Here is a 21,649-nt window from a genome sequence, read left to right as displayed (position 1 = left end):
CGTCTACACTGTATTTCTGATCAATTTGGTGTTATTTTAAATGGACAAAAAATGTGCTTAACTTTCAAAAACAAGGACATTTCTAAGTGACCCCAAACTTTTGAACGGTAGTGTATGTTTTAGGAATATAAATGAACTTTCAACATTCATTTCTACTTATTTTGATAAAAACTGCTGAATGTGTCAAAACGTGATGTGATTTATTTATTTTGATGATCTACCAGAAATCATGAAAACAGGGTTGACTTGCCTAGGCACATATATTTACCAATTACAAACAATATTGTAGTTACTCCACAATACTAACCTAATTGACAGAGTGAAAAAAAGGAAGCCTGTACAGAATAAACATTTTCCAAAAACATGCATCCTGTTTGCAACAAGGCACTAAAGTAATACTGCAAAAAAATGTGGCAAAGAAATTAACTTTTTGCCCTGAATACAAAGTGTTATGTTTGGCGCAAATCCAATACAACACATTACTGAACACCACTCTCCATATTTTCAAGCATAGTGGTGGCTGCATCATGTTATGGGTATGCTTGTAATCATTAAGGACTGGGGAGTTTTTCAGGATAAAAAAGAATTGGAATGGAGCTAAGAACAGGCAAAATCCTAGAGGAAGACCTGGTTCAGTCTGCTTTTCACCAGACACTGGGAGATGAATTCACCTTTCACTCGGAGAACAACCTAAAACACAAGGCCAAATCTACACTGGAGTTGCTTACCAAGAAGACAGTGAATGTTCCTGAGAGGCAGAGTTACAGTTTTGACTTAAATCTACTTGAAAATATATGGCAAGACCTGAAAATGGTGGTTTAGCAATGATCAACAACCAATTTGACAGAGCTTGAAGAATTTTGAAAAGAGTAATGCTGCACAATCCAGGTGTGGAAAGCTCTGAGGCTTAAGTCGTCCGCATGCTTCCCAGCTGAAACAGTTCGGTAGAGTTTGTGCATACTGTACAGTATATTATGATGACATTTTGTGATGTTCTTGATCGTTTTGGACTTTGGTAAGTTTTTTTTGTCTGTTCGGGCACATTACATTTTTTCTGGAGGCAAGCCGAAGTTCGGAGCCAAAGTCTGCGCCCCTTTGTCGATGATTGGTCAACAGTAGGGATTCTTCAATAAAGTCTTTGTTGTCAATCAATGAGGGACGGCTGACTCGTTTTCATGCACATTTTTTAATTGAAATATACTGCACCAAACATCTTAGATGTAAAATTGCATGACTAAGAGCTCTTTGGCAAAAAAGTAAAACATAATGACAGATTTCTTGAGTTAGCTTAGATTAATTCTGACTATTTTGAGGAAGTGTATACTGGCTATGGTGTCTCAAAATGGACAAACAGTACTATTGGCACTTTTTTCTTGTTTTTCAAGCGAAGGTCTTTTAAGGGTGTGTGTGAGCACACTCATTCCATTTGGCTAGCTGAGTTCGGCTAGGCACCAGCCAAACTGTAGCATACTGACGCCTTTACCCAGAAAGACTCACAGCCGTAATTGCTGCCAAAGGTGCTTCTAGAAAGTATTGTTGACTCAAGTCTATGAATAACTTATGTAAATGAGTAATCTGTATTTCATTTTCAATAAATTTGGTAACATTTCTAAAAACACGTTTTCGCTTTGTCGTCATGGGGTATTGTGTGTAGATGGAAGAGAGAAGAAAAAGGAATTTAATAAATTTTGAATTCAGGTTGTAACACAACAAAATGTGGAATAAGTCAAAGGGTATGAATACTTTCTGAAGGCACTGTATCTTATTGCTGTTTGAGCAAGTTAGCTAGCATGTTCTAAATGTAATGGTAGCATTAGCTCCATGCTAATGCACAGTTGTTTCCATGATAGAATCAACAGACATCAACATCATTGAGCTATGCACATCTCATCCTTTGATTATTGTTGCAGGTACTTGCACATATTGTATGTTGTCATGTTTTTGTCATTGTTATAATTGTTGATTTAACCCCAGTCAGATATTGACATGCAAGTGAATAAACTACAGATCAACTGGGACATTGGCTGGCCTTTTCTTTATTACGCAACGCAAGAGAACGTAAAGATCACATATGTTACATAAGCTAGCTAGTCAGCTAACAGGCAAAATGTGGCTGACAGTAGATACTCAGCTAGCATAAAAACAAGTGCATAAAATGCTGTACAATGACGAAAAATATGACAAAAACATTGACAACTTCATCAGGAAACATAAGGAAACAAATACTGTACTCAGTTTTTGCATTCATGCACAGTGAGGGATAAAATAGTTGAATAATGTTAGAAAAACTGAGATTCTCAGCACAGCCACATGTGGTGAGCTGAATTTAGGAGTTCTTCTTTTATGATATCATGGTGATCCACAAACACATTTTTAAAGTGCAATCCATTAAACGTTATCCATACCATGCTGAAACAATCCACCTTTAGGATTATTCAGCATGTCAACAACCATTTCGACAGTAACATATGTTGCCACCAATAACTATTTTGCCTTATCCACTATAACCTTCAATCTGGCATTTCTGCTTTCCACAACCCGAGTCGTGTTGACAACCTTACCAATGAAAGCTATGAAGTTAACCTTATTCACTATCAAAGTGTCCTTTGACACAGCACATTCATGATCGCAACATTTCTGAACAGGTCTCAAAACCATGCTAGGACCAACAGATGCACCAGCCCTGACAGTAGATCCACTTAGTACAAGAGCAACCATGGAAGCTCCATCAGTCCGCACTGTAGTTCCACCAATCTGTTTTACAGCCTCTGCATATAATACATCATGACTGATTCTATATCTCTTAGTTTCTCTCTGCACCAGGCATCCACCAAATGTTTCCCCCCACAATTACAATACTTAACCTTCACATTGCTCCCACATTCACCAGAATCATGTTCCCCTCCACACTTGGCACATGTTTCCTTTCCTTTACACTGATCAGCTACATGTCCCATTATTTGACATTCAAAACACCATAATGGGGAGGGGACACGTTTTTCTGACATTGAAACTAAGGAATCCTATCTGTACTTTTCCAAGCAAAACTTTCTCAAACCTCAGCAGCACTGATAGCTTTCACTTCTTTGACCCTCTTTTCTACTGATCAACCTTTTGGCCTCAATCACTCTGCCTCCCTTCACATTTTTTAAAATATAATCTATGGATAAAGATATTGGGTCGCCAGTGATGACTCCCCTTGACCTAGCATAACCACCAGGGTCGTGGCTTTTAATCCTTTTCCCATTAAGCTTTTCCATTTGCAGAATCTTCCCTTGCTGATCCTGTCTACCAGCAATCTACATTTTCCAATGAACGGGGCTAGTTTGACTTCACCTATCTCTTTCTCTGCGGCATTGGTCAGTCGGGATAGGGTGTAAATGAGGCACTGTGGTCTCATCAAACACCATCACCCCTTTCCACTCTGACACATTATTACTCTTTCTTCCTACCTTGGCCCTCTGTCTGCTTTCTTTACTAGACTCAACTGCTTTCAGTATCATGATCTCTCTTCTTCCTATGTCTTTCCACTACTAATGAACTTGGGCATTAGGCCAAAGATTATGGATATACCGACAAGATACTTGTCTCTTCGCCCTAACAATGGGAGTCGTTGTCCACAAAGCGGCATGGCAGGCTGTCTAGCATCCGCCTATCCTTGCTTTGGATTGGTGGAGACATCTCATTATTTTAATACGTTTTTTTGAATATTCAATTAGTGTTGTTGACATCAACGGCCTGTGTTGTTGACATCAACGGCCTGTATTCAATGGAGAGAGACACTATGCTACTAGCCTCATGCCATGAATATGCATAGCCATCTCGAAACAACTCCGATATAGTTTTTTCTCAAAGTTGCAGTGATATCACATGTCCTACTTACACTCGTAGCAACCTAAGCATTACAAAACTTTGATTCAATCAAATAAACCTCACGTAGAAAATAAACCATTTACTGTTTTGTTGAACAAATTCGACACTCATTGACGTCCATACAAAAACTGCTTGCTTGGTGGGCGGAAAAACAGTAAAAACACGCCACCTGCTGGAGGGAGACAGATTTTCCACCGAGTTGTGCCTCTCTCTACGTCTTCCTCTCTAGTTAGGCTAATAAACACTGCTAGCTCATGCTAGCTGTGAAGTCATAAGTCACTCTTAAAGGGAAAGGCTTTCTTACAGGTGAATAAAACAGAAATTAATATATACTGAACAAAAATAAAAACGCAACAATTTCAACAATTTTAATGAGTTACAGTTCGTATAAGGAAATTAGTCAATTGAAATAAATTCATTAGGCCCTAATCTATGTATTTCACAAGACGCGGCAGGGGCGCAGCCATTGGTGGGCCTGGGTGAGCATAGGCCCACCCACTGGGGAGTCAGGCCCAGCCAATCAGAATGAGTTTTTCCCCACAAAATGGATTTATTACAGACTCAGTTTAATCAGTTGTCTGGGTGGCTGGTCTCAGACGGTCCCGCAGGTGAAGAAGCAGGTCCTGAGCTGGCGTGGTTACACAGATCTGCAGTTGTGAGGCCGGTTGCATTTTAGAGTGGCCTTTTATTGTCCCCAGCACAAGGTGCAGATGTGTAATGATCATGCTGTTTAATCAGTTGTTTAAACAGGTGGATGGGTTATCTTGGCAAAGGAGAAATTCTCACTAACAGGGATGTAAACAAACTTGTGCACAAAATTGAAGAGAAATAAGCTTTTTGTGCATATGAAACATTTCTGGGATTTTTTCTTTCAGCTCATGAAACACTTTACATGTTGCATTCATTATAGAACTGTTGTTGAAATTAAATGAATGTTGTTGTGCTGTAACTAATGACAACAAACTATAATTTAATGGGTTCAATTAAGAAAAAATGTTTCTGATTGGGGTGACAAAATCCTACAGTACTTATCAAAAATCTATAGGATCCAATCGGATAACTTTTAGGATTCTGATGGCGGTGATACAAAATCCTGTTGGATTGCGAGAATCATATAGGGTCAAATAGGATTACTTTTGATTCCCAATAGGAAAACAGTTGTCCAATAGAATTCTGATACAGGTTACACAAAAGCCTATATTTTTAATTTTTAACCTTTATTTGACTAGGCAAGTCAGTGAAGAAAAACATATATTTTTTATTTGAACCTTTATTTAACTATTCAAGTCAGTTAATTAAGAACAAATTCTTATTCACAATGACGGCCTACCAGGGAACAATGGGTTAACTGCCTTGTTCAGCGGCAGAACGACACATTTTTACTTTGTCAGCTCGGGGATTCTATCTAGCAACCTTTAAAGGTTACTGGCCCAACCCTCTAACCACTAGGCTACCTGCCGCCCCATCATTTACAATGATGACCTACACCGGCAAACCCGGACAATGCTGGGCCAATTGTGCGCCGACCTATAGGACTTCGAGAACCCTGTCGGATCCAGTATGATTACTTATTTATTTCCAACAGGAAAAAACTTATCCTATTGGAAAAAAATCACTAATAATCATATAGGAATTTTGTAGAGGGAATACACCCAAATGTTGCATATTGCGTCTTTCTTAGCTTGTGTTGTCAGAGGGTGAGAGTAATAAGTGGACTATTACTTTATGCATATGCCACGCGATATGAAACAGCTGTTTTGATAGTTTGGCGCCGACGTTGTTAATTCATTTAGTAATGCCGATGTTTCATAACTGTGTATATAGTCATGTCTCTTTAAATTCACCTCCAAAAATTCGTCGCGCCATGATCACATCAGGCAGTTGTCCAATCAAACGAAAGATGCAGCTCTTTCGTGACAAGGAAGTATCTTTCCATTGGATATGTGTGCAATTACGTAGTTGTTTATTTAAACAGGGAGTTGCAGATTGGTTACCCGAATACCTATAGTTTGATGACATTTTACGCCTTATCAAGTGGCTTGGTATAGTGGACAACTGCGTCAGGTATGTAACTCTACAATATGATTACAATACATATATTTTTTAATGTATGTAGCTAACATTTACAAATCAGCGATAAAGTTGTGCGTTTAGATGCGTTGTGGGACATTACATTGGGATATGCCATGGGCGCATATGCATGATGTAGAATGGGGATTAATGGCAGTTAAGTCATTTTTTTTGTTTTTGGTAGATATAACGTTAGCTACAATGTGTGAGCACATATTACACGAATGTCACTTATCTGAAACATGTTCACGTATTATGAGGTGATATGTTTTGAATTGACTCTGTCTATCTATAAAGTAATGCACACAATGCAATTCGTTTTTTTTTTTTTTGAGGCCAAATATGGTAGTGTGCTAAATGGGTACATGGGGCCTTTATTGATACACTTGTAAAAGTATGTAGACTAATTAATTAACACTAATGCATTCTATTGGATTGAGATGTCAAACCTATTTGGGAATGTATTTGTAATTTGTAGTAGGTTTCCTAGATCCTACATAGCCCAAGGTGTACTCTTAAGGAGCCTACTGTTACTCCTTAAAGGTCCAAGGACCTTTTGTTATTTTCAGTGGTAGACTGGCTCTGGCAGCCAACACAGCCTAATACTCCATCAAAATGTGAATCGATTCTCAATTGCAATACATTTTTAGGGACATGAAGCCCTTCACTTTCATACCACATCAAAATACTTTCACAAATGAAAAATATACACTTACTGTACACTGTTTTAGTCGGCTGTGTTAACTAACCTCCAGACGAGCTTCAATTCCATACAACTCTCCTTCCGTGGCCTCCAACTGCTCTTAAATGCAAGTAAAACTAAATGCATGCTCTTCAACCGATCGCTGCCCACACCTGCCCGCCCGCCTAGCATCACTATTCTGGACGGTCCTGACTTAGAATATGCGGACAACTACAAATACCTAGGTGTCTGGTTAGATAGTAAACTCTCCTTCCAGACTCATATTAAGCATCTCCAATCCAAAATTAAATCTAGAATCAGCTTCCTATTTCGCAACAAAGCATCCTTCACTCATGCTGCCGAACATACCCTCGTAAAACTGACTATCCTACCGATCCTTGACTTCGGTGATGTCATTTACAAAATAGCCTCCAACACTCTACTCAGCAAATTGGATGCAGTCTATCGCAGTGCCATTCGTTTCTTCACCAAAGCCCCATATACTACCCACCACTGCGACCTGTATGCTCTCGTTGGCTGGCCCTCGCTTCATATTTGTCGCCAAAACCACTGGCTCCAGGTCATCTATAAGTCTTTGCTAGGTAAAGCCCCGCCTTATCTCAGCTCACTTGTCACCATAGCAGCACCCACCCGTAGCACGCGCTCCAGCAGGTATATTTCACTGGTCACCCCCAAAGCCAATTCCTCCTTTGGCCCCCTTCCAGTTCTCTACTGCCAATGACTGGAACGAATTGCAAAAATCACTGAAGCTGGAGACTCATATCTCCCTCACTAACTTTAAGCATCATCTATCAGAGCAGCTTACAAATCATTGCACCTGTACATAGCCCATCTTTAAATAGCCCATCCAACTACCTCATCCCCATATTATTTATTGATTTCTTTTGCTCCTTTGCACCCCAGTATCTCTACTTGCACATTTATCTTCTGCACATCTATCACTCCAGTGTTTATTTGCTAAATTGTAATTATTTTGCCACTATTATTTTGCCACCCTAATCTTACCTCATTTGCACACACTGTATATATATTTCTTTCTATTGTGTTATTGACTACATTTGTTTATTCCACGTGTAACTCTGTGTTGTTGCTTGTGTTGCACTGCTTTGCTTTATCTTGGCCAGGTCGCAGTTGTAAATGAGAACTTGTTACTGGCATACCTGGTTAAATAAAGGTGAAATAAATAAATTTAAAAAATGACTAGCTTGTACCCAAATAAGATTTCCCATTCCTGGAAAACCTTTGGTAGTGCCGGGACACTGAAATGATTGCCTAGTGAAAGACTACAGTAGTTTACCCCAAGGTATTCTCAAATGTCACTGCTTTAAAAAGCACTATCAGTAGCATCCCCCAAATACACCTACAGTACTAGGCCTGCCTCCCATTTATCATACTGTTATTTACTGTACGTTATCTGAGTTCTAGTAACACAGGGCTGGGCGATATGGCCAAAATATCATATCATATATATGGTATTTTTCAAATTTTTGACGTATTTGACGGTATTTTGTGTTTTTGATTAATAAAAGTTCAACATTTTCTTTATGAGTAGTGCGTGACCCTAGGGTGGCAATACATATATTCTAAATTATAACTTTCTCCATTCGGATTGTTTTATACTTGGGGTGGCAGGTAGCCTAGTGGTTAACCCACTGCAACCGAAAGGTTGCTGGATCGAATCCCCGAGCTGACAAGGTAAAAATCTGTCGTTCTGCCCCTGAACAAGGCAGTTAACCCACTGTTCCCCGGTAGGCCGTCATTGTAAATAAGAATTTGTTCTTAACTGACTTGCCTAGTTAAATGAAGGTAAAATACTGTTCAATTCAACTTCAACCTTCCTTTCTTTCCTGCACTCATTTGAGATAATTTCCACACTGCCACGTTATGGGCAAAAATACTAGGCCTTATTTTTAACCAAATGTTACAATTTAGATCAAACCACTTGGGTGAACTTTTGGAATCATGGAAATAGAATGTTTATTATAATTTATTATCATTATTGTTGTTTGACATGACAACGAATGAAAATTCCATGGACGAGTTATTGTGACAGGGTAGGAACCAAAGTGATGTTCTGTGTAAATCTTTATTCATATAGCCAACATATTCATGCTTCGCCTATTCCTCTTTGATTTAGTAGATACTGTTGCACAAACAACATGCTGATTTAGGCCTCCACCAGCTAGCTACGTTTGCTCTGACTCAGTACTTTTATTAGCTAGCCAGCTAACTAGCGATTAGTATTAGTGGTTAAGACGATTTACCTTAACTTGCTAAGAAAATACAAACTAGCTGTTTGCAGATGTAATATTGTAATTATAGAACGCTAGTGGATATATATTAAGATCAAATTGGAAACATTGTTGTCATCAACATTGTTGCATGTGCTGCATTGACCATGCAGACTGAACGAAAGTGTCTCGTGGTCAAGCAACAACAAATGCGCTCCTTGAGTGACGGGGTGGGACTAGGTCTGTGTGGAAAGTAGTGTGGAGAGAGAGAGAGCAGAGAGGGATGAGTCAAGTAGCGGAGTAAACTATAAAAATGGACGTTACACACGGTGTATCACATTTAACAAACCAAACATTCAAATACCGTTATAGAAGGTAAAGTAAAAACCCAAACCGGTCCGTGCATCAATACCGGTGTGTATATAGTAAAATACAGTATACCGCCCAGCCCTAGTAAACCACTACTGTATATGTATGATGAAAATATGATTGATATAGCCTATAGATCTAACATTGACTAGTTGACTACCCACCCTGTCCATAAGCCATGTCCAGTTTACATGTGATGTGTCACTCTCAAGAAGTCAATTCTACCCACAAATCATTTATGACATTGTCTGCTACATATGCGAATTCGTCACTTCTCAAAACCCGAGCCTTCTCTGTGTCTGAGCCTTCTCTGTGTCTGAGCCTTCTCTGTGTCTGAGCCTTCTCTGTGTCTGAGCCTTCTCTGTGGTTTTGAGAAGTGAGAAATTATTTGTCACTTGTGATTTGTGGGTAGGATAGGCTACTTGAGAGGAGGAGTCTAGAAGGCTATGCTCAAAGCCATTACTTATCAACTTGGCAGATTCAGACATGGATCTTGTGCTGAATGTCGCCGACCACTATGTCCTCACCCCCTACGTGTACCCGTCGTCGTGGCCTGAAGACGGGGCGCTGCGCCAGATCATCAGCCTGTTGGTAGTCACCAACCTGGGAGCCGCAGTCCTCTACCTAGGCCTGGGGTGGCTGAACTACCACTTCATCTTTGACCACAACCTCATGAAACATCCACAGTTTCTAAAGGTATGTCCTTCTTTATAATACTCAATACTTGTAGCCTGGTCCCAGATCTTGTTAAACGTCACAACACCTGTAGGACTTGGCAAGAGAAGACAAAAAGATCTGGGACCAGGCCGTAATATAGTTGTATGCAGTTGAACTGCGACAAACTATATATTTTCAATAGCATCCAGGAAGGTTTATTGACATACTGTAAGGTTAGGCTACCACTTGAGTTGGCATTTGCTTCTTACTTCTTACTACTTACTGGTTACCATTCTTGTGTTTTCTCAATGATGGCACCGACGGAGAAGGGCAACATCTTTCGAGTTCCAACCCGACTTTGCTATTTAGTGACTTTAAAAAAAATCTTTACTTTTTGTACAGAAAGTTCATATAATTATCACATATGACCGGCAAGCACTTCTAGACATCAGATCGACAGTTACTAACCTCGCTTTCGACTTCAAATCTGAAATTAAATTCCGACTCAGCTGTTCCCTTGTTCATACCGGACCCTATTCCTTTGTTTCATGGGTTACCAAAACGCCTCAGGTGTATACGCGGTAGAAAAGCCGACATCCTGTTGAGATTGAGACGAAAATAAGATTGACCAGCACTCCCCTCCGTTCTATTGTCCAGTCACTCGAGAATAAGATGGATGAGCTTCGTTCAAGAGTCTCCTATCAGAGAGACTTGAAAAGCTGCAATATTATATGCCTTGCAGAGACATGGCAGGATGACTATGTACGTAGAACTCAGTGGTTTCTCCATACAGTGGCACAATCAGACGAAGGTAGCCTTGGGCAAGTCCAAAGGGGGAGGGGGTGTGTCTCTTCACAAACAACTGGTGTGTTACTTCCAATGTGAAGCAAATTTCAAGCTTTTGCTTACCTTATATAAATTACATCATGGTGAGTTGGAAACCCTTTTATGTACCAAGAGCTCTAATCCGTAATTATCACGGCTGTCTACATCCCTCCACAAACCAACGCCACTTTGGCACTCAACAAACTGTATGTGGCCATAAACAAACAAGAAACCGGTTACCTAGATAAAGTCTCCACCCACCAGAAACAGTTTAACTATTGCGGGGAGACTTAAAACCTAATTTCTACAAACACGTCTCCGGGGGCGCTAAAACTCTAGACAAATGTTATTCTACCCACAGAAACAAATACAAGGACCTCCCTTGTCCTCATTTCGAAAAATCTGACCATTACTCTATTCTCCTGCTTCCCGTTTACAAACAAAAGCTTAAACAGGAAGTACCGGTGGCACACTCAATACAGAAGTGGTCCGGTGAAGAAGACGCAAGGTTACAGGACTGTTTTGCTAGTACAGACTGGGATACGTTCCGGGATTCATCCGATGGCATTGAGGAGTTTACCACATCAGTCACGGGCTTCCTCAATAAGTGCATAGACGAAATTGTCCCCACAGTGACAATACAAATGTATTCAAAAACCATGGATTCCGGGCTCGGCAAAAGGCTAGAGCTACCGCTTACAAGGAACGGGACACGGACATGGACGCTGTCGTGTAGAGTATGCCACAAGGCTAAACTGAAAAACCTAACCTCTATCAAATAAAATGATGGCGGAGCCGCGAAAGGACTTCTGTGCAAGGATGTTTATTTACATAGTGATTCCGGAAGATAAACAGTACTGCCACCAAAAGTATACATTATGGGGACAGCTAAAACAGTGCTGCTCAATCAAAACGCCCCCCCCTCCCCCCTTGAACTGAAAGAGAGGCTCCTTTTGTAGGGGAAGCCCTCCCATCAGAACATACCAAACTCATTAATTAATTAAGCCATTACCAACATCAAAGCCTACATTTTCCACTCAGCTAAACATATCATGAATTAAATTCATTGAACCTTTGCAATCTGTTTATCATAATACTATATAGCACAATATAACACATTTACAGAATCTACTACTAACATGGTGTCTTCCAATACGCCCATTCACATGAATGTGCCATTCGGAACAGGCACTACAAAGCCAGCCCAATTGCCATAGCTCGGGTCCTTATTTCAGCATACCCGGAAGCTATAGAGATGGAGAGAGAGGAACAGAAACAAACAAACAGCGCACTCATCCATATCATTGACAAGTACAATAAATGTCACTTCAATCAAATCAAAGTGTATTTGTCACGTGCGCCCAATACAACAGGTATTACAGTGAAATGCTTACTTACAGGTTCTAACCAATAGTGCAAAAAAGGTATTAGGTGAACAATAGGTAAGTAAAGAAATAAAACAACAGTAAAAAGACAGTGAAAAATAACAGTAGCGAGGCTACATACAGACACCGGTTAGTCAGGCTGATTGGGGTAGTATGTACATGTAGATATGGTTAAAGTGACTATGCATATATGATGAACGGAGAGTAGCAGTAGCGTAAAAGAGGGGTTGGCGGGTGGCGGGACACAATGCAGATAGCCCCGGTTAGCCAATGTGCAGGAGCACTGTTAGGTCGGCCCAATTGAGGAAGTATGCACATGAATGTATAGTTAAAGTGACTATGCATATATGATAAACAGAGAGTAGCAGCAGTGTGAAAGAGGGGTTGGGGGGCGGGCACACAATGTATATAGTCCCGGGTAGCCATTTGATTACCTGTTCAGGAGTTTTATGGCTTGGGGGTAAAAACTGTTGAGAAGCCTTTTTGTCCTAGACTTGGCCCTCCGGTACCGCTTGCCATGCGGTAGTAGAGAGAACAGTCTATGGCTGGGGTCTTTGACAATTTTTAGAGCCTTCCTCTGACACCGTCTGGTGTAGAGGTCCTGGATGGCAGCCAGCTTAGCCCCAGTGATATACTGGGCCGTACGCACTACCCTCTGTAGTGCCTTGCATTCGGAGGACGAGTAATTTCCGTACCAGGCAGTGATGCAACCAGTCAGGATGCTCTCGATGTTGCAGCTGTAGAACCTTTTGAGGATCTCAGGACCCATGCCAAATCTTTTTAGTTTCCTGAGGGGGAAAAGGCTTTGTCGTGCCCTCTTCACGACTGTCTTGGTGTGTTTGGACCATTCAAGTTTGTTGTTGATGTGGACACCAAGGAACTTGAAGCTCTCAACCTGCTCCACTACAGCCCCGTTGATGAGAATGGGGGCGTGCTCGGTCCTCCTTTTCCTGTAGTCCACAATCATCTCCTTAGTCTTGGTTACGTTGAGGGATAGGTTGTTATTCTGGCACCACCCGGCCAGGTCTCTGACCTCCTCCCTATAAGCTGTCTCGTCGGTGATCAGGCCTACCACTGTTGTCGTCTGCAAACTTAATGATGGTGTTGGAGTTGTGCCTGGCCATGCAGTCGTGGGTGAACAGGGAGTAGAGTAGAGGAGGGGACTGAGCACTCACCCCTGGGGAGCTCCAGTGTTGAGGATCAGCGTGGCAGATGTGTTGCTACTTACCCTACTTACATGAAAGCTTGTCTGCGTATTCCTTATACCATACTGTTACTGACAGGAGGTAAGAATAATGTGTGTAATGTATGAACTGAGATCGCTAAGTTAACTTGTGTCGACCCACATTGCTAACGTAGCTGAAAACGGCGCAGGGAAAGTGAGATGAGTGAGTTTGGGTGTGTTAGTTTACCAAATGCTGCCCGCGGCCAGTGATGGACTTCTCCGTCACAGACGCATACAAGAAATGCAAAAGGACAATATAGGAGGAATCCTGTTACGACAAGCGTCAGAGGCGGTGTATGTCGCAGAGCTTGCAGACATTTAACAGATTTTTAAAAACACCAGACGCGATCAGGACACGCAGGTGTAAATATCAAAACAAACTCAATGAAGAGATGGCACGTGGGTATATGCTCCTAAAAACCAATGAGGAGATAGGAGAGGCAGGACTTGCAGCGCATCGAGCAGTGTGGGTGCAATGATTGAATAACATTTTGAATAACATGTATGCGTACATTTATTTTGCAACGCTCGCGAATGCGATGTGTCCGGTCTGGTCAGCATGTGAGGTGTATCTGTTTTTTAAATCTGATTCTACTGATTGCATCAGTTACCTGATGTGGAATAGAGTTCCATGTAGTCATGGCTGTATGTAGTACTGTGCGCCTCCCATAGTCTGTTCTGGACTTGGGGATTGTGAAGAGACCTCTGGTGGCATGTCTTGTTGGGTATGCATGGGTGTCTGAGCTGAGTTTTAAACAGACAGCTCGGTGCATTCAGCTTGTCAACACTTCTTACAAAAACAAGTAGTGATGAAGTCAATCTCTCCTCCACTTTGAGCCATGAGAGATTGACATGCATATCATTAATGTTAGCTCCCCGTATACTTTTAAGGGCCAGCCGTGTTGCCCTGTTCTGAGCCAATTGTAAATTTCTTAAGTCCCTCTTTGTGGCACCTGACCACACGACTGAACAGTAGTCCAGGTGCTACAAAATTAGGGTCTGTAGGACCTGCATTGTTGATAGTGTTATTAAGAAGGCAGAGCAGCACTTTATTATGGACAGACTTCTCCTCATCTTAGCTACTGTTGTATCAACATGTTTTGACCATGACAGTTTACAATCTAGGGTTATTCCAAGCAGTTTAGTCACCTCAACTTGCTCAATTTCCACATTATTCATTACAAGATTTAGTTGAGGTTTAGTGAATGATTTGTCCCAAATACAATGCTTTTAGTCCCAGACACCCTAGACCCACTCCAATTTGCATACCGTCCCAACAGATCCACCGATGATGCAATCTTAATTGCACTTCACACTGCCCTCACCCACCAGGACAAGAGGGGAAATATGAATGCTGTTCATAGACTTCATCTGGGTCGTTCTACCTCAAACACAAGAAAGAGGATTTCGATATCCACCATCTAAGATTGTTCTGAAATCATTTATGTTGTTCAACAGATACCGTTAGCATTCCTGCAACATTTAGTTTGTTGATTTATAATTTGATCTTTGAGAAATTAAGATAATTGATGCACCCAAATTGGCAAAAAAATTTTTTATAGTACCTAACATCTGACTTTTTTTTTTCTTCTAACAATGAGTAAGATGAATCCAAAGAGCCATCCACGGAGCCTCTCCCTCTCCCAAAAGCCATCCACGGAGCCTCTCCCTCTCCCAAAAGCCATCCACGGAGCCTCTCCCTCTCCCAAAAGCCATCCACGGAGCCTCTCCCTCTCCCAAAAGCCATCCACGGAGCCTCTCCCTCTCCCAAAAGCCATCCACGGAGCCTCTCCCTCTCCCAAAAGCCATCCACGGAGCCTCTCCCTCTCCCAAAAGCCATCCACGGAGCCTCTCCCTCAACGTCAGTACGACGAAGTAGGTGATCGTAGACCACGAAAGAGTGGAGAGCAAACCCCATCCACATTGACGGGGCTGTGGTGGAGCGAGTCGAAAGCCAAGAGCGTGCAAAGCTGTCATCAAGGCAAAGGGTGGCTACTTTGAAAAATCTCAAATATAAATTATATTTTGATTTGTTTAACACTTTTTTTGGTTACTACATGATTCAATATGTGTTATTTCATAGTTTTGATGTTTTCACTATTATTCTACAATGTAGAAAATAGTAAAAATAAAGAAAAAACCTGGAATGAGTAGATGTGTCCAAACTTTTGACTGGTACGTCTTTCAAAGATAATTTGTATAAATCCAAATAACTTTGCAGATCTTCATTGTAAAGGGTTTAAACACGGTTTCCCATGCTTGTTCAATGTACCATAAACATTTAATGAACATGCACCTGTGGAACGGTCGTTAAGACACTAACAGCTTACAGATGGTAGGCAATTAAGGTCACGGTTATGAAAACTTAGGACACTACAGAGGCCTTTACTGACTCTGAAAAACACCAAAGGAAAGATGCCCAGGGTCCCTGCTCATCTGCGTGAACGTGCCTTAAGAATGCTGCAAGGAGGCATGAGGACTGCAGATGTGGCCAGGGCCATAAATTGCAATGTCCGTACTGTGAGACGCCTAAGACAGCGCTACAGGGAGACCGTAAGGACAGCTGATCGTCCTCGCAGTGGCAGACCACGTGTAACAACACCTGCACAGGATCGGTACATCCGAACATCACACCTGCGGGACAGGTACAGAATGGCAACAACAACTGCCAGAGTTACACCAGGAACACACAATCCATCAGTGCTCAGACTGTCCACAATAGGCTGAGAGAGGCTGGACTGGTGGGTTGTAGGCCGGTTGTAAGGCAGGTCCTCACCAGACATCACCGGCAACAACGTCGCCTTTGGGCACAAACCCACCGTCGCTGGACCAGACAAGACTGGCAAAAAGTGCTCTTCACTGACAAGTTGCGGTTTTGTCTCACCAGGGGTGATGGTCGGATTTGCGTTTTGGAGGTGGAGGTGGAGGGTCCGTCATGGTCTGGGGTGTTGTGTCACAGCATCATCGGACTGAGCTTGTTGTCATTGCAGGCAATCCTCCTCCCTCATGTGGTGCCCTTCCTGCAGGCTCATCCAGACATGACCCTCCAGCATGACAATGCCACCAGCTATACTGCTCGTTCTGTGCGTGATTTCCTGCAAGACAGGAATGTCAGTGTTCTGCCATGGCCAGTGAAGAGCCCAGATCTCAATCCCATTGAGTACGTCTGGGACCTGTTGGATCGGAGGGTGAGGGCTAGGGCCATTCCCCCCCAGAAATGTCCGGGAACTTGCAGGTGTCTTGGTGGAAGAGTGGGGTAACATCTCACAGCAAGAACTGGCAAATCTGGTGTAGTCCATGAGGAGGAGATGCACTGCAGTACTTAATGCAGCTGGTGGCCGGACCAGATTCTGACTGTTACTTTTGATTTTGACCCCCCTTTGTTCAAGGACACATTATTCCATTTCTTTTAGTCACATGTCGGTGGAACTTGTTCAGTTTGTCTCAGTTGTTTAATCTTGTTATGTTCATACAAATATTTACACACATGTTAAGTTTGCTGAAAATAAACGCAGTTGACAGTGAGAGGACGTTTCTTTTTTTGCTGAGTTTATATACTACACGACACTACCATTCAAAAGTTTGCGGTCACTTAGAAATGTCCTTGTTTTGAAAGAAAAGCAAAAAAAAATGTCGATTTTAAAATAACATACAAATTTATCAGAAATACAGTGTAGACATTGTTAATGTTGTAAATGACTATTGTAGCTGGAAACGGTAGATTTTTTAAATGGAATATCTACATAGGTGTACAGATGCCCATTATCAGCAACCATCACTCCTGTGTTCCAATGGCACGTTGTGTTAGCTAATCCAAGTTTAAAATTTTAAAAGGCTAATTGATAATTAGAAAACCCTTTGGCAATTATGTTAGCACCGCTGAAATCTGTTCTGATTAAAGAAGCAATAAAACTGGCCTTCTTTAGACTATTTGAGTATCTGGAGCATCAGCATTTGTGGGTTTGATTTACAGGCTCAAACTGGCTAGAAACAAAGAGCTTTCTTCTGAAACTCGTCAGTCTATTCTTGTTCTGAAAAATGGCTATTCCATGTGAGAAATTGCCAAGAAACTGAAGATCTCGTACAACGCTGTGTACTACTCCCTTCACAGAACAGCGCAAACTGGCTCTAACCAGAATAGAAAGAGGAGTGGGAGGCCCCAGTGCACAACTGAGCAAGAGGACAAATACATTAGAGTCTCTAGTTTGAGGAACAGACACCTCACAAGTTCTCAACTGGCAGCTTCATTAAATAGTACCCGCAAAACATCGGTCTCAACGTCAACAGTGAAGAGTCAACTCCGGGATGCTGGCCTTCTAGGCAGAGTTGCAAATAAAAAGCCATATCTCATATTGGCCAATAATAAATGATTAAGATGGGCAAAATAACACACACTGGACAGAGGAACTCTCTCTCTCTCTCTCTCTCTTATTTATATATAAATGTGTTTTATTTATTGGAATTGATCCCTGATCTCAGATCATTTTTGGTCCTCAGAACCAGGTGCGGCGGGAGATCAAATACGCCATGACCTCACTACCCATAATCAGTATACCCACTGTGGCGTTATTTTTCCTTGAGGTCAGAGGATACAGCAAGCTCTATGACCACGTCAAAGAGTCTCCCATGGGTAAGACAATGCTGCGTTCACCGACGCTGGGACTGTAATGTTTATACTGTTCATTTTGTTACGCAACTTTGTCTAACAGGATTGTCATTATGATGCTAATGGTGGTTTGTTTTTTCAGGCTGGCCCTTTGTGCTTCTCAGCATGATTTCCTTCTTGTTATTCACGGACGGGTGCATCTATTGGATTCATCGGTTTCTTCACCACAAGAGTATTTACAAGGTGAGCATTACAAAGCCTTGTTACCAAAGGGGAAGTGTGCTACTGGGTAGGTCCCTTCACTGTCAATTGAAAGTGGATTGTTGCTCTAGATGTGATTTTGGTGATCTACAGTTACAGATCAGTCCACAATGACAGACAAATATTAAGTCATATCATTCTGCTCATTTGTCTTATTGAGATTAAGGCAGTTGACATTGTTTTAATGTTGATTAACAAATGTGCAGTTTTTCCCCTCAATTTTTTTGGCATACATGTATTTGCTAAGAACTTGTGTATGTAATGTACGGAGCTTGAACAAAGCCAGTGCTATGTCTTCAGTACCAATGTGTGTTATCGTCTGCTGGTCCTATCCTCAATCGCTGGCACACTTGAAAGTGATCAAACGGGGCCATATGTTTTATATGCTATCTGTTCCTCAGCAAATATGTTCTATATACAGTTCCTTTTGAATATGGTTCACATGAATTGATCATCTCTGTGGCATGTTCCCTCCCATTAGCACTTCCACAAGCCGCACCATGTGTGGAAGATCCCCACCCCGTTTGCCAGCCACGCCTTCCACCCGCTGGATGGCTTCCTGCAGGGTCTGCCCTACCACATCTACCCCTTCCTCTTCCCTCTGCACAAGGTGCTCTACCTGGCCCTCTACATCTTCGTCAATATCTGGACTGTGTCTATCCATGACGGCGACTACCGCGTGCCCGGACCACTGCAGGAAGTGGTCAACGGGGCGGCCCACCACACGGACCACCACCTCTTCTTCGACGTCAACTATGGCCAGTACTTCACCCTGTGGGACCGCATTGGCGGGTCTTACCGCAACCCCTCAGTACTCGAAGGGAAGGGCCCCCTCGACTGCATTCGTAGACTGACTGCCGAGGGGAAGATGAGCGCTAATGGGGCTAATGCCAATGGGCACGCTAACGGAAGCGGTACAAAGAGTAAGGAGGAGTAGTTGGTACATGTGGTGTAGTGTCATGGTGAATGAGTTCTTAGTTGATAAAGCTAAGCTAGGTGTCATTGATAAGGAATAGCTCACATACTGCTTCACACATTGGTTGTTTTCATTCATTATCCCATTATAAATAATCAATCTACAGTTGCTTATCTTTAACTGTCCCTTTATTAATTTTTCTCATTGTTTCAGTGCTAGGGAAAGGTAGGCGGCAAGAATGTCTTGACATTTCACTGAAAAGCACTGATATACTGAATATGTGGGTAATGAAATTGTTTGGAACTTAATTTCAGTTTCTGCATTTGCCACACAAATACTTAATGAGAATTACATTTTTCATTGGGATGACTAGCAGGGAAGATGAAATCACCAAGCTATTCTCATAGTCATAGGCTATAGAAACCTAGCAGGCCTCTCACCATTTCCTGGATTGTCATCATTGACTTGAGAAATAATTGCTTATTTTAATGAAGTTCATTGAGTGCATGCTGATTGATTGTGCCTGTTTGGAGGTGTTATGTGTTGTATGGATTTTTTGGGTATGTCTGAGGGGAGGTGACAATGAAATAGGATGTCTAGTGCTGATTAATGCAAGAAAATGAAAATGCATGATGTTCCTACAACCCCTATGTACTATAAGATATTACGGTTGGCGTGGTTAATGGCAGGAACTGGGATTCTACACACCATGACTTGTCAGATTTGGTCATGCTCATATCCAGTAGTTAACCCTCTGGGACTTTTCTCCAACAGGATAAAAGTAAATAGTCTATGACGAATGGAAGTGTGTGTACCTGAATGTTTTGCATTTTAAAGCAGATATTTCCCGGGGAATAAAATAAATGTCAAAAAATAAAAAAAACGTGGCTGTCCATTTGGAAGTTGAACAAAGTGAATCCTATTGTATGTGGACAGATGTCCATGTACACTAACCTTATCCCATCAGCTACTTACTGTATGTGCTGCAGCCATTTTTTAAATTTATTGCATAACCATGTATGATAGAAGTTGGCGACAACACTCACAGATGGAATGAGGCAATGTGTACAGTAATGCACATAATCTAGTTGTAAATAATTGATGTCTGTAAATGGAAGGGAGAAGTTTTCATGGATATTTTACAATTTAGTCATTTAGCAGATGCTCTTTTCCAGAGCAACTCAAGTTGAGTGCCTTGCTCAAGGGCACAGACAGTTTTTTTCACCTAGTCTGCTCAGGGATTTGAACCAGTGACCTTTTGGTTACTGGCCCAATGCTCCTAAGCACTAGGCTACCTGCCACCATGGATACCTGTGAAAATATATTGGTTGTTTTCAATATAACAGTAGTGTGACTTTGTTCTATCCTATTTTCTCAATAAACATGGAAACTAATATGAAAACGTCTCTGTCCTTTTATTTAAAGTGTGCAGGTGGCAGAAAACGAGTAGTTATATCAGTGTCTGACAAAGGCCACCTTTAAACTCAATCTCCAGTGACGTAAGCAGAGTTTGAATTTGGAACTTGAAATCTTATCAAAGTGCTGTGGAATCTCCCATAAAATGACATGCCCAAATCTAACTGCCTGTAGCTCAGGCCCTGAAGCAAGGATATGCATATTCTTGGTACCATTTGAAAGGAAACACTGAGGTTTGTGGAAATGTGAAAGAAATGTAGGAGATTATAACACAATAGATCTGGTAAAAGATAATACAGAGAGCTCCCAGAACAACTGTTCTTTTGTATTATTCCAGCCCAGGTGCAATTTAGATTTCGGCCACTAGATGGCAGCAGTGTATGTGCAACGTTTTAGATTGATCCAATGAACCATTGCATTTCTGTTCAAAATGCTGTATCAAGACTGCCCAAATGTGCCTAATTTGTTAATTCATAACTTTTCAAGTTCAAAATTGTGTACTCTCAAACAATAGCATGGTATTCTTTCACTGTAATAGCTACTGTAAATTGTAAAGTGCAGTTAGATATATCTGATATTGCCAGAAAGCTTAACTTCTTGTTAATCTATGTCCTGGGAAATGAACTTGTTACTTACAACCTCATGCTAATCGCATTAGCCTACGTTAGCTCAACCGTCCCGCAGGGGACCCATCGATACTTAGCAATACTGATGGAATATTCCCAAGACATGTTTGCTTGCATGACTCGGCACTCTTGAGGTGTTATTTCAGACAAAGTACAGCAGAGGGAGCTATTGCATTACCCAAAGTATGTAGATGACAAGGTTATTTTCAGTGTCTTATCTTTTCAACTTATGAATAAAAACATCAGGTGAACACACAGCACAACAACACTTCATTGTGTTTTCATTAGGATCCCTTTCTGTAAAATCAATTGGTACAACAAAGACTCAAAACATGTAGCCCACAAATTCCTAAATTAATAGCCTGTATGGACAATAACCTCAATAATAAGCTCTGTACAGATGGAATATAACTGGAAACCTCTTGAGCTGAGATGCGAGGAGACAAACACAATTGGCTGTATTTACATGAACATAATTCAATGACT

General features: G+C 41.5%; 1 protein-coding gene and 1 non-coding gene across 2 annotated transcripts; both read left to right on the top strand.

The window, feature by feature from the left end:
• The first annotated feature begins 5,848 nt into the window (after nucleotides 1-5,848).
• On the top strand, nucleotides 5,849-20,523 carry sc5d (sterol-C5-desaturase). Its single transcript, XM_038976862.1, has 5 exons — nucleotides 5,849-5,937; nucleotides 9,725-9,942; nucleotides 17,836-17,968; nucleotides 18,087-18,187; nucleotides 18,687-20,523. Exons 2-5 carry the CDS (start codon nucleotides 9,733-9,735, stop codon nucleotides 19,140-19,142), a joined length of 900 nt encoding a protein of 299 aa, XP_038832790.1. The 5' UTR covers nucleotides 5,849-5,937; nucleotides 9,725-9,732; the 3' UTR covers nucleotides 19,143-20,523.
• On the top strand, nucleotides 18,419-18,557 carry LOC120045228. The gene has a single exon (XR_005476660.1). It is a non-coding gene; the product is annotated as a small nucleolar RNA SNORA57 (small nucleolar RNA).
• Nucleotides 20,524-21,649: the final 1,126 nt, after the last annotated feature.

This window comes from Salvelinus namaycush, chromosome 3, assembly GCF_016432855.1.
Source record: "Salvelinus namaycush isolate Seneca chromosome 3, SaNama_1.0, whole genome shotgun sequence".
Taxonomy (NCBI): Eukaryota; Metazoa; Chordata; class Actinopteri; order Salmoniformes; family Salmonidae; genus Salvelinus; species Salvelinus namaycush.
The sequence above is the reverse complement of the archived record's forward strand: the minus strand, read 5'-3'. Positions and strand labels throughout refer to the sequence as shown.